Source organism: Amblyomma mixtum, chromosome 2 (assembly GCF_055824585.1).
Source record: "Amblyomma mixtum isolate Tamu chromosome 2, ASM5582458v1, whole genome shotgun sequence".
In the NCBI taxonomy this organism is placed as follows: domain Eukaryota; kingdom Metazoa; phylum Arthropoda; class Arachnida; order Ixodida; family Ixodidae; genus Amblyomma; species Amblyomma mixtum.
In genome coordinates this window covers 110,739,857-110,754,113 of record NC_143013.1, presented here as the reverse complement: position 1 = coordinate 110,754,113, position 14,257 = coordinate 110,739,857, and the positions used below count along the sequence as shown (strand labels likewise).

The window sequence follows — 14,257 nt, the reverse complement described above, 5'->3', positions numbered from 1 at the left end:
TCTTCTTTCACTCCCACTTCCTCCTTTCCTCTACGGTGCCGTTCAGGTGCCCACCGAGACGACAGAGAATTACTGCGCCATTTCCTTGCCTCAAAAAACGTTGCGTTCAAAGGGCAACGCATCGCGCCGAACGGGTGGTGGCGCTCCGTGGACTCCCTGGCAGCGCTACAACACGCTGTCGCTTTCCACTCCTAAAGGCGAAGCTTAAGCGTCATTAATTAGCAGTTAATTAGTATTCAGGAATTAATCAGTAATTAACCATTAATTAGTGGTTTGTCTTCACTTAGTAATTAGTACTCAATTATATGTGACGCCACCAGTGCCACAGAAGCAGCGAAAGTGGTGCGGAAAACGCTTTCGCCTCTACGCACTTTAGACAGTCAAAGTGCCCCCTGAATTTTTTTTTCAGGCTCTCTCAACAAACCAGAATACAGTCAGTGAACCCACAGATAAAGTATAGCTTAAACGCTATCAGTATGTCAATAAATAGCGGCTGCACACGGCGAAAGGTTTGTCCAGCACTAACCGTTGTAATAGCGCAGTGCTAATTGTGAATGCACGTCGCTTGCTGTTCGTGCATAATGTAGGCCAAATCATGTGCAATTTATGTCAAGACTTCAGGGCAGAGGGTTTGCTTTTAAGCAACGCAGTGAAGTACTGAAGGATACATGAAGCTGTCAGAAGCAGGACGATGTCAATAAGAAACACCAAGCCTGAAACCCTCTAACCCTATACACAGAATAAAGAGTCTCAGTAATTAAAAGCAACATTAAAATAAATTTAAAGCGCAAAGCAGCTGCCGTAAGTATAATATGGAGAGCATCCAGCATACTCTACAGAGCGGAGGTAGCCTGAAAGTTGCCAAGAGGAAAATAGGCATGGCAAAACTCAGATGTGTGTGATAAGAGTCCCGGAGGATAATTTCCTTAGCAATATCAATAAGATAATTAAAGTCGCGGAGCAGTTTTACATAAATCTACATAGTAAACAATGTAATCAGGATGATAATGAGGGAGGTAGTAGTGCACAGAAGTTGGACATGGTACCAGTAAGGAAAACGAAGATAAAAAGACCTGGAACAATAAAAGGGAGGAAGAGGCTTTTCTTTACCTCCTAAGAGAAAGTGCGGAAGGAGAGCTGGGAGATTGTTAGAGAAACAAGCCTCCCTGTATACGCAGCGCCTTCGGACCTAGGGCGCACCGTAAGCTTCTGAGAACTATTAAATTATCTTAATCCTTGAGAGAAGAAACGACAAAGGTTGAAAAACTTACAAACCAATCAGCGTACTATCCGTTGTTTACAAGCTATGAGTCTCCTACATGTTACACAAAATAAGTAAGCAATTACAAGTACTCCGTCTGAAATACGACTGATTACAATTGTCAATTACCACATCAAAAAATAGCTGAAAAAACAGAACACTAATTTATTATATTGCGTCAGATTTCTTTGAACTTTATTGGCATAGCACTAACTCACGCAAATTACAATAAACTAGTGTGGCTTGCTTTGCATTTTTTGCACGTTCTAAAATTTCAACAGGAGTTATTTTCAAAATTGTCGTCGCTGATTTTACGAAGTTTTCTAGTGAAGACATTGGCTGCTACACTGAAGACTTTCGCTGTAAGCGCTGAAGGGTAAGGCGATGTTATACCGTAAAAACACCTTGCGTACCAGCCCGTTGTTGCGCAACCCTACGACGCTAGTGTCTTGTCCTCGATCAAGCGCCGCGGTTGGTTCCGGTCAATTCTTGGTAAACTTTAATTTTATCCAGAATCCACCTGCGATCAGCTTCGGTGATCAATTGTGTGCACAGAAGTTTGGATTATGTAGAGATTTCTCAGTTCCCCTAGGGCTGTCCGAGATATATTTGTCAGCGTTTGATCAATGAATTCAAGAAAACCTTACTCGCCTACATGTGAGAAAGGTGTACCGCTGCGCAGACGATAACCTACCTTGCCTTTCTGCAATAGGTACACCGTACAGCATGATGACTACGACTAGTGAAATCCTATCCATCTACAGCACATAGACAGGTGGAATCAAGTTCACCTGTGAGTTTCCTGTTGTCAACACGATGCAGCTTTGTAAAGTTCTCGGAGACACACATGTGCCGGACGTACGACCCCTGGTCTAAGAAAGGAGCATTACCTTTCGATATCATTCATTATAAGCTGGTAAAACAGGCTGCAGTAAGCACTAATCTTCAGGCAGCTCTCAATTAATCTTGCCCACACCATTTCAGTCCAGTCTTCGCTGAAAAAGTTGCTCGCCTAATTAGCGTCGCTTATACAAGCGCATTTATTTCCGGCATTTTTGAAAGCGTGCTCTATACTAAATATAAACAGAGACAGAAAAGTGAAGCTCAAAGCTTAGAGCCAGGTTATCGCGTACTTTCACAAGCTGTCGCACAAAATTAAAATGGCAAAGAGATACCACATCAAAGTGGATATCCTGCCCCGTACAAGCTTAGCAATGTCTGTGCAGTTCTTGGTGATGGAAAGCTCGAATCATGGTCTCAGAAGCACGTAACGAAGTACAAAATATGTAGGAGCAAACTTGTCTATAATACCCCCCCCCCCCCCCCCCCCCACGTGCAATAGTGTTTACACTAATTTTTCATTTCTAAAGCGTGAGAGAAGTCTGTCAGCATGCCCTTTGTTCAACTAATTGATAAAGAGCTGCGATTTCTGGACGTACGCATGTAGGCTGCTTCTTTTTTGTAGAAGGCAATTCGAGCCATCTTTTCTGCAATTTTCATGTCTTGAATACCTTTTAATGGGATCGCTTTTCCATTTTTGGCACTGATTTTCTACGAATGGTTTTAACTGTCTTCACGTGTTTCTTCTTTTCCAATTTTTCTTTTTTCTCTTTTGACGCAGACTGGCTAAGAAATATACGGTTATGCGTTGATAAACAGAGAATATTGGTTATTTATTCCAGGTTAGAAGCCAGTTTTAGATGGAAAAACCGTGCCGTGGGCTCTTAGTAAGCAATGTTCGCATGGACAAATATAGCGTGGTTTATCGCTTGATTGTGTGATAGATACGCATAGGAGATATTTGTACCCATAAAATGTCCCTTTGAGGCTCGTACTAGCAGTAGTTGACCTTTACACGGCCATAATTTTCAATAATTTACACAATTTAAATATTAACTTTACATAATTTAAAACCACTCGTTCAACCTCCTGTTGGAGTGAACGGTTTCGGGAGCGGCTCTGTGTGGGGTAGATAGCGGCTTGATAGTCTCAATAGACTGTGTACTATGGGAAAGAGGGAAGGAGGGGAAATGACTGGAGGGCATGCACAATGGCGAGGACCTGGAGGGACAATGCGTCCGGAGGGAGTAGGTACGGCCTGCAGGTGTGGGTTTCACAAGCGGGGAGGTAGGGGTGGTACGGGGCGTAGTCACAGGAACTTTGTGGAACCACAAACGACCACCCCCTTGTCACTTACTAGCGGTTATCTGGCTGAGCTTGCCACGCTGAGTCGAGAGCATCTCCACTGAGACCCAAACCGGTACCCCCCCCCCCCCCACACACACACACTCTACGGGTGCCTGGGAGTGCACGCTAAAGTGCGCGAAAGGGGTGACAGCTGCACAGGTGCACAATATCCGTGCCAGAACTACTGGGCCCCAAGCTACCGGGATCTACCGGGACAGCTGAGCAGACAGACTTTCCGCGTTCCTGCCGTAATTTACCTGCCAGTCACTCCTCGTTCGGCTGCCTCGACGATTGGCTTCAGCAGAGCGAACGCGGGGCCCGCCGCAACGGCTGCGCTGGGAAATATTGTCTGCATAATTTCTATTTTTCTGCAGTCTTGATGCTGTAGATCGCATAAGAGGCTTTGCGCACAGTTTCCGACCTCTACGTTAGATCACGTTTCATGTGAAACACGCGGTAATAGAGGGCGCACTACGTCCGCTGCTATGAACGAGGGTGGCGCTGGTGAACACTCTCAAATTTCAGTTACGCTACACATAAATGCTCCCGAAAGCAGAAAATTGGACAGCAGCCACCGAAGCTCACATGGACCGGACGCGAACTTCGCAGGTCAAGGGTTCGGATCGCACCGGCGGCATGTTGTTGTTTCCTCTGCTTTCTAATCAACTATATTTAAGCTGTAAACGAATTACTCTATTTCCCCCCTACCCCATTTATGAACACCACAAACTGAAAAAAAAGAAAGATCCCTGGTGCTTCTTGGCTTCCGTGAGTGTTGGCTTCCTTCATGGATGTATTTATTTCGCTACTCGTGCGAATAGCACATTATTCGAAATAAATGCATGGGTTCAGATAAACGACCTTATACTACGCACCGAAACAGCAAAGCTGTTATATCTTACTTCCTTGGCGAATATGTCGAAATGCCCCTATTTTAACGCCGAAATTTAAATAGTAAATGCATTTTAAACACCAGGCATGTACTTCTCAGGAAACCTGACACGAAATGATAATGTTTTCAACATAATTAATAAGCTGTTTATAGTATAACAAGTATTATGTGCCGCCACAGCTATAATTTCCCCGCGTCCCCTATCTTACTCTTACACAATTCTTTTTTTTTTGTCTTTATTAAACTATGTTTTTCCTCTAATGTCCATAACAACAGCTGGAAAACTTAAAAAAAACTTGCCCTCCTGAAAAAAAAAAGAGTCCTCCTGGCCTGTTATGCGCCATATCATTCCCATACTGAATACGTGTTCAAAACAAGGCAACATTGTTCTTAATAAATCAATGAATAATTACAAACTATGGCTCCTACGAAATTTGGATAAAAATGAAAGTTGATTTCGGCAATCAGGACAAATGCGGATACGTGCGCTAGCATAACGTCAATTGTACCAGGCTACCACCTAATTACCACCTAATTACCACCTCTAACTTCTTCCGTTTAGCTACTGTGCAAGCATGAATTGAATCACGTTCTCCTCCTAACCACTGCTGCTCATTTCGCTTAGCTCGATGCGCTTAGGGGTGGTGCCGCCTAATTAGCGCCCCAGGTTCTCGCCTGGTTACCACCGGCTACACCTTGGCAACTAATCCACCCGGTGGGCAGGTGAGCAGTGGCACAAGGCAGGTGTGCTGTGGCAGGTGCTGCCATCGGTGGCACTTGGGTTGCTTGCGTTGGATTGCGACCCAGGTTGCTCTTCCGGAGGAGCCTTTCAGCATTGAACGCGCTGCCGCCTGATATGGTGGGCAGATGAGCAGTCTGCCACAAATCCGGCTTCAAACAAACGGACAAACACAACGCCCAAATGCGGGGAATGGAGATCATCAGTGCTAACGCACTAAAAAAAATTAGAGATCACTGCTGCGACCCGCATTGGGAGAAAGTGAAAGCATTGACGCCTCTTTCTGCATTCGTTGCCTCTCCTTGCCTCTGTTTATCATTATGTTTTTGTTTGCTAATTCAGCTACTGAATTAGCGTAATTATGGTATTGTTTAATTAAAGATAGGTATATTTACATTGATTATAGCTTCTTTTATTTCAATCAACCATTTTGGTTTATCAAACTTGCCGTCATGTTTGCTTTCCCGTCTACTTACTGTACCCCGTGGAGTCTATTCAAACGTCGAATGTTTTTTTATAATTAATTAAGTAATTATTCGCGATCAATAAACTTTTTCTTGGATTAATTATCAGTCGACAAATACATTTCATTTCAAAATTTTTTCAATACTTTGCCTGTTTTTGCAATATTTTGCTGTCTAAGGCTGTTTTCTCTCCCACTGACTATATCGACGTCCACGCTATTTCGATGTTTCTTCAAACATTTTTGGCTCTAATTAATTAACCAATCATTATATTGACAAAATTTTTTTTCTGCCCGGCATCCTCACATCATCTTTCGATTACAACTACTGGTTTGACACTGCCTCTTCTGAGAACGTCAAAACTGCTGCGGACACGCTTTGCAGACACGTTTTTGGTGACACGACGCCGCCGACATAGCCTAGAAACTTTTTCGCATTAATAATGACGGTATAATTAGTGTGAAAAAAATTTTCCCGTCTTCCTACGGAATCTAGCACCCCGGAATGTAACCAAGTGCAAAACAAACTACGGTAAACAAACGTAAAAAATATGTTGCGTACACTGCACAACAAAATACTTAAAGAGATGAATACTTACTCATCCAAAGAATCGTCGAAAGAATTGCGCGTTACGTTTCCGCAATGATGTTCCACAGTGCCTATTTTTCAGTATTTTTTTACTCTATGCTTCAAACATATCTATCTTCCTTTGTACCTCTTATCTTTTTGCGTGGTGGAGTTACACTGACTTATGTTTTGAAATGAGTGTTCGTGGTCGCTTAGTCGCACACAAACATTTGTTGTTGCGGTATATATTTAAATTTTAATTCACAAGGTACCGCAATCATACTTCGAGCTATTTTGGGACATGCTCGTGTCATTTCAATTTTTTTTGCCGACTCTAATCTACATGAAGGCGTGAGTGCCTGCTTTTGATATTTCAGCAACTATTTGTCTTCTGCGCGTAATAGTTGGAATAACCTTTAGGCTATGTAGCTAATGTCCGATGTGGTACGATAGCCGCTGAAGAAAACTATTCTCCCCCTGTCTGTGTTAGGCAACCAATTTAGATTGGAATCACCACTGCGTTTCACGGAAAAGTATGACTAGTGCCTGCAATTGGTCCCGCATCTCTTGTCGCCAGCGCCATGTGGTAAACAGTTTCAAGAAAAGCTTTTTAGGCGACTACACACAGGGAAAGGAAAGTAGTCTGTCATCCCTATTAGAGAATTGTGAACCTACGAATAATACTCCTGCCCCGTTCTTTATACTACTCCATCTCGCTCAATAAATAGAAGATTTTATGCGTGCATTAGCAATCACCAACCGCATATTAGCCGTCTGTGTGACTAAGACACAGTGCGCAGGTGGAGACTACATTTAGTTTGAACATCAGGTGTTTTCTCCGAGTTTAAAGTGCCAAACAGAGTGTCATTATATTTTCAGAGATGCGCTAGGGGGTAAGAGTGCAGAAAACTACGCGGGACTCCTTATAAAACTCTCGACGCTATCGTCCGGAATTCGGGACAAACGCTTTTGGTTGCTCGGCTGCCACCACGTGGGACATGGCTTTAAACATTACAAGATAGCTCGCTGACGTTGTGCTCTGCGTCTGAAAGGAAGAGAATAAACGAGCGGCAGTAAAACACAACTTAATAGGCTTATAGGCACTGGTTGGAAGATGCCTGAATTCCTGTTAAGGCAGGCAGCAAGCATATGAAATGGAAATATATAGCACAAATACAACATTAAGTGATCCTGACTGGGTCAGCACATCTGTTCTCCGTCTGTAACCTCTAGCTGTCGGAACGATAGGGTCCTTGAGTTCAACTTGTTCAAAAACGTCGAAATAAATTTTTCGCCATTGGGCACTGCAGGCAGAAAGACATCAGTGCACATCATTCTCGTGTCAAAACCGGGACGGACACATTCTTTTTTGCGACAGCTGTTAGCTCCTGCTCCACTCGGACCGTTTTTAATGATATCCACGTGGCACATCCCATGCGTATGACGTTGTAGTGCGTATTTGGTGCCTCAGTATTGAGTGCAATACAACAGGCTAAAGCAGTGAATGTGAACCGCTCCTTGCGATGGCACTGGCGGCAGACTGTAGAGCAGCCTTGGCTTCGCTGCTGGTCATCTTCTTGGCGGGAGGCGTTGCAAGCAGCGAAACGTATTCTTTTTGGCGGGTGAGCGTAGCAGGAATGTTTTCTGTGTGCGGTTCTCTCCTGACGCCAAGTAATAATATCCTGATTCACGCAGCAAGGTAGACTTGTCTGTGTCTTCTTGAAACGTACGAGAAATCGTACGCGAGATGCTTCACCTAGGGTGTTCGGCAATTCTCAAGAATAGGATTTTTTGGGTTAGAACAGCACTTTTCTGGCGCAAAATTGTCAGTGGTGTAGCGCATCAAAATACGGCTAAGGCGTTGTAACTAGTACAATGGGTTAATAGTATCCAGTGCTTGCTTTTTCGTCGCCTTTCCGACAAACGGAATTTTTAATTATAGACATAAAATATTGAGCTGCTTAAATTCGTACGGAGTGCTGGCTTCAACGCCCGGACGCTTCGCAAGAACACCGTTATGCAGAACGCCGGTTAAACATCGACTACCCACTTAAAATGGAAACTGCATACGACGAGCGGTGTGGCACAGCCCGCAACCTCAAGCGACATTTATATTCCTCCTCGCTACCTCTTCAAGGTTGTCGATGTAGCTGGTACCAGTTTTGCGTGATGCAATAAGAAACACATGTAAAATGCAGATCTACAGCATGAAATTACGAAATTGCTCATAAGCGTGTCATGCGAATACGTGAGCAGTGCGTCGCGAGCACAGGTGTCAGGCAGCGACTGACTGTTATGTGGCCAGCAAAGAAAACAAGCGTTAATCAAGGGAACTGCACCGACGTCAATATTCCTCCTTTGCAGACCCCAGGCTAGTAAGCACCGCTTCAAAAGACAGGAGCCTGAATTATAAAGATGGATGTTCGCTGGTTCTAGCTGAGGGTGGAGTCGGAGAGCGTGACGAAGAGCCCGTCACAGAGACGGGAAGGATGACGTGGTTTGGAGCTTCAAGAGACAGTAGGTCTTCAACGATGTCTGCAAATTAAAAAGTAGAGCTTATCACTGCACTTGATGATGCGAAAGGACCATCATAAGGGACTTACAAGGACTTACGGACCACGCTGCGACGGCAAACACAATTTTTGCTTTCTCTACCAGCAACAGCAATCACTAGTGGCCCCACGCGACAATTCTTCCCCAAAGACGCCTCCGTTCCTGGCCTTTTCTTTTCATTTTTTTTCGTTTCTTTTTTTGTTGTTGCTTCTGTGGGTGTCTGCATGTGAGCGCATCTACACTCCGCGTGTGTCTAGTTAAATTCCACTCTGCCCACCTTGACTCATCCTGCCAAAGGAGTTGCACATGGCGGAAGTTCCCCCTGCCCCCTTTGCTTCGTGGTATTTTGGACAACATTTGAGTGCATCTTAGATCTATGCTGTGCGTCGGCCACTGTCTGTCTCCATACACTTTACTAGCTGCTCACTGTGTTAGGACTCAGGTTCGCCGTCCATTCTCCCCTCCCGCTTTTTTTTCTCTTTTCTTCTCTTTTTTTTCGTCTTTTCTCCCCGCGACCGCACACGTGGGTGGCGGGCGACGACATTTAAATTCCCCCCTCCCTGTTCCGTTTGTGTATTTTCTGTTAACTTTTCCTTTTTTTCTCTTCCTTGATCCGTTCTTCCTCCTGCATCGTCTGCTTGTTTTGGCTCATGTGTCGAACACCTGAACAGATGAAGACCCATTAAGAAGAGAGGCAAGAACCATGTAACTTCAGTCTTGAAAAAGGACAGGCTCTGTCCGAAACGTCGAATCCCATTAAATGTTTACTTAAATGAAGCGTTTCTCAATTTTTTTTAACGTGCACTGACATCGCCAGTAGACGGGCCGTTAGAATTTCACCTCCATGGCAATTCGACTGCCACTGCCGGGATCGACCTCGCCTCTTGTATATGTATGTATGTATGTATGTATGTATGTATGTATGTATGTATGTATGTATGTATGTATGTATGTATGTATGTATGTATGTATGTATGTATGTATGTATGTATGTATGTATGTATGTATGTATGTATGTATGTATGTATGTATGTATGTATGTATGTATGTATGTATGTATGTATGCATGTATGTATGTATGTATGTATGTATGTATGTATGTGTGTGTGTGTGTGTGTGTGTGTGTGTGTGTGTGTGTGTGTGTGTGTGTGTGTGTGTGTGTGTGTGTGTGTGTGTGTGTGTGTGTGTATGTATGAGCGTATGCGTGCATGTGTCTGTGTACATTCACTCAAAGGCCGCCTGTCTCGTCGTGACACCACTTCAAAAACTTTAGTTTTTTTTGTGATGTCAGTCTTGTAATTAAGTTGGAAAGGTGTGTACTTTACCGCAACACAAAAGCAATAGTGAATGTTCTGATCACTTTCCAGGTAGTAGAAGCCCTGCCTTACACTGCCGGAATGAATGTCTCTGTAGAAGATCCATCTATGATTTGTATGAGCGGTAAGAGGACAGAGCTCAACTTGACGGAAAAAACGGCGACATACCTGGCCCACATGAAAGGACTGAATGGAACTAAAGAGTAAGATGGGTTTCAAAATATTCTATATTGCTACCCCGAACCATGCATGTTAGGCGAATAAATTTAGAGCGGTAATCGTAGCATGAATGTTTTTCAGGCTTCGTGGCGTACTTGTTACGCTGCCCCGTTCCAAGTCCGAAAAATCTGTACAAGCGCTTTGAGTTTGGGTGCACGTAGTTCAGGGCACTGGGCATCAAAAATTACCTCAGCAGTTAAGAATATTATGTATAGCCCTTCATTTTTAATGGCCGTCAAAACTTCATGCCCCGAACAGAGGAAGCACTTTATAAGTCACAGGCAGCAGTGCGTTGGGATTACCGATCAGTGTCACCACAATCGCGCACCGCTTAACGAGAGGCATTAGGTTTCTCTGAATTAAAGATAAAGATATCCACAAACAATTACAGCCGTGTTCACACTTGGTGGCTGACAGATGTCGCAAGTTGGTCTTGGAGTGTTTGGACAGCTCTGTCCGTTAGTCAAAAACCTCATCGCCCTGAAAAGAATGTCAATTAGGCCGTGATCAGTCCCGTGAGAACGATGGGCAATGATAAGTCGTCAGCGGTAACTACAGCTTGGAGTTGGGATTATGACTTATGAGAGATAAGAAAGCGCTTCTCCGGAAGATATTTTGCCATTATTTTTTTTATATTCCATATTGCAGATCTTTGTATAGATACAAACAGCCGGGATTGATGCACAAACTCCCAGGCATCCATAGATATAAGATATGTAATGACTAACATATGTCGGCATTAACGCATTAACCCGATCCCGATACCCTGAAGACGGGGTTGAGTGCCCCGTCAAGTTCTATTGAGTATGAACCCGGGTTAGGTGGAACAGCACCACATGTCTTGGGGCTTAATTTGGGAATGCAATTTTGTCCCGAGGAGCAGAAGTTCAGTCGCGGCGAAAATGAATGGCAAGGCTGTTGCCGTAATACCAGTAGGTGCCCACGGCAAGACCACAAGTGAGGCAGAGGAGAGGTTGATCAGGTCTGAACATCGTTCGAAGCATCATTGCTCGTTGTAAAATATACTATCGAGAAAGCTTGAAGAAATTCTTCGATAACAAGTGGGCTGCTAAAGTATTTAAATCTTGAAGCGCTGTACCTGGTCTATTGCATCGTACCATTGCCTGATATACACTTAATCTCTTTCTACTTGTCTGCTACCGGATGACTGGAAAATTGCACGCATAGTTCCACTTCACAATGGAGTTCCAAAAAAATATGCAAACAATTATAGCTCTATTCATTACTATCCATTTCGTGCAAAATATTGGAGCAATTTTATACAAGGATACAATGAAACATTTAGCAGAACGAATAATATTAATTGACGATCAACAGGGTTTTCGCAAGGGGCCTGCTCTGCACAACATAACTTATTCAGTTCTACCAAGACTTAGTATCCCAGGTGAATGGAAACAGGCGAGCAGACATCGTTTTTTTAGATTTTTGAAAGGCCTTCGACATGGTGTGTCACCCACTCTTGGTTCACAAACTTCATATGGCAAATATTCATCTGGAAGTGCGCAACTGGATCGCGTATTGCCTGTCGCAGCGTCTACAATATGTAATACTGAACGGTACTGCTTCGCTTGGCCTCGAGGACCCATCAAATGTTCCTCGGGCTCTGTTTTGGAAACTTCATAATTTCTAATTTATGTTAATGACATTGCTGCCGGGATATCTTCACACTTACGTTTGTTCGCTCACAATTGCGCCGTCGGTGAAAAGTTGAAATTTAACAGGATTCTATTAATTTGCAGACTGATCTTACTTCCGTTGTTTCTTGTTGTCAGAAGCGGAAGATGCAAATGAATGCAAGAAATGTGTTAATCTATCCTGCATGAAAAAGAAGAAAAAATAGACAGGCGTTATTTTTAAACCCTTATGTTATTAGCCAAAAATCTATGCATAAATATCTCAACGGTGTTATTTCGAATGGCTGTTCCTGGAACGCCCATGTGAATAATAGAGTTGCAATGGGGATCAGAGCGCTAAATTTCGTTCAGCGAAACCTGATAACAGCTCGTTTTACTGTGAAAAAACACTGCCAGTATTTCATTTTATTAACCTATCCTGGACTAGGCGTGTTCTCTTTGAAACCCCCCACTAAGAAACCTCGATTGATAAAATAAAAACAATACAGAATAGAGGGGCAAAGTTCGTTCTGGAGTGGTGCAAGTGAGGGGGGAGCCACACTAAAATGAAAACTGAGCTGGAATGGGAAGCGCTGTCCTCTTGTCGAGGAAAATTGCGCTTCAAATTGCTATTTCAAATAAACAACAGAAAGACCGGAATTCACAAAGATATTAAATTTAAACAACCGCACTATATAAGTAAAGTAACTGATCACGAGTTAAACATTCGAGAATACCGTACTTGAACGACCCTTTATATCTTGCGAGAACCGTAACAAAGAGGAATCTATTGCCTTATAAGCAGGTGTGCTCTACTAATGAAGATTTGATTTTTTCCCGGTTGTAACCCCTCTCCCCTTCTTAGATGCCTTCGGGCAAAGAGGGGCGTGTCTGAACAAACAGTAATGAAGAATAGAGAATGTTGCGTATTGAATATGCGGTTCAAAACCTCAGTGTACTGTGCTTCTCGATATATGAAAATACTAGAATTTTCGAGGCAAACATATCATTCGAAACTACATTCAAAAGCATTCCTTTTGCTCTTCACGGACGCGATAAAGGTAGCGTCCCCCTACAGCTGTACGGTGGCTGCAGGAAGAATTTTCGTTGCTAAAAATTTTTGCACTACAGGATTTTTCTTGCGCTACATGTTGTGTGTCTTCTTTCCTTAATACGAGCTAGTTTCCTAGTTTTTCAAATATACACACGGAGCTTGAACCTCGAATGTTTTGCTATTGCGGAAGTCAATTTTCCGACCATCACACTTATGGCGTTCTCCCGAAAAATATTGGTTTCTCATTTGCTGATATTGGTCCAAACGAAGCTGTCGTCACGAAGGCGCACTCTTCTGTATAAAAAAAAAACCTCAGAACTGTATCATGCAAAAGAAACTTTATTCTTAATAAAAGCACACAACCTCCGTTCTTCAATTCAATACATATATTGTAATGGGCTTTACTGGCAAAAAGCGCTTGGCCGGGACGACCAGGAGGAGAAGCAAAATCGCACATCCCGGCTCGGACAGTCAGCGCTCTAGTCTCGCGCTGGGCGTTGGCGCTCCCACTGCGGGTGCTGATCGTCTTCTTCATTAGAATAAGAATATTTTGGTATTGGCACACACCTACTCATTTTGCATTGGTGACCCTAAAATATGCGCCACATGGTATTAGAGTAATCAGAATTGGTGCGCTTTAGCTAGATGCCCTGAATTGGAAGCGAAAGGCTAATCTCTGTTTGATTACTTATTTACAGGCAGTTCGTTACCTACGATTACTCAAGGGCTCATCCTGATGTTCCGAACAAGACTACCCTCGTGATAGGAAAAGGTAACCAAAAACGTGCAAACCTCCTTTTTAGGTGCTCGCAAGCACGACACCCGTCAATGTTTCCTTCGTAGAGACGCATAGAGAGGCGTTAACTCGTTCATCTTTCGATATCTATATATTTAATTTCGCACCCTTCTGGAACATAAATTCAACCCATAATTTTTTTGTGAAGACATATGCGTCTCTGATTCGTCCACATAGCAAGCGAAAAAGGCGTCTGCACGAAAAGAAATTCCGAGCGGCTGCAGCAAATAATTCTTACACAATTGTAAAGTAAAAAGAAGCAATGTAAATATATTTTATTATCATTTAAAACTAAACAAATCTTAGTGGTCATCGTAAACCCTGATCTGCGCAAATACGAATGAAAACATGGACGGGCAATCCCTAATTCGCTATCTATTATGCCTCAGTCAGGCGTTTCGATAACTGCAAAGGCCTCCAGATTTCCTCATCCGACTTCGAGCGCTTAAATGCATGAAAAAGCGACAAAAGCAATATGATCCTTCGTGGCCTGATACGCAAATTGCCACCTAATTGTGCGCCTGTTTTTTTATCGAAGCCGCGTGTTGTGCAAGCATTCAGATCATCTGGTAAAG

At 43.3% G+C, this 14,257-nt stretch overlaps 1 protein-coding gene across 1 annotated transcript in view; it reads left to right on the top strand.

Moving 5' to 3' along the window:
- The window catches only part of LOC149360567 (uncharacterized), a 42,458-nt gene that overhangs the window by 24,329 nt on the left and 3,872 nt on the right, over positions 1–14,257 (top strand). The window contains exons 2-3 of the mRNA XM_089569325.1: positions 10,031–10,182; positions 13,585–13,658. Coding sequence (XP_089425451.1) covers positions 10,061–10,182; positions 13,585–13,658 — 196 coding nt within the window. The 5' untranslated portion in view covers positions 10,031–10,060. The remainder of the gene's footprint in view (positions 1–10,030; positions 10,183–13,584; positions 13,659–14,257) is intronic.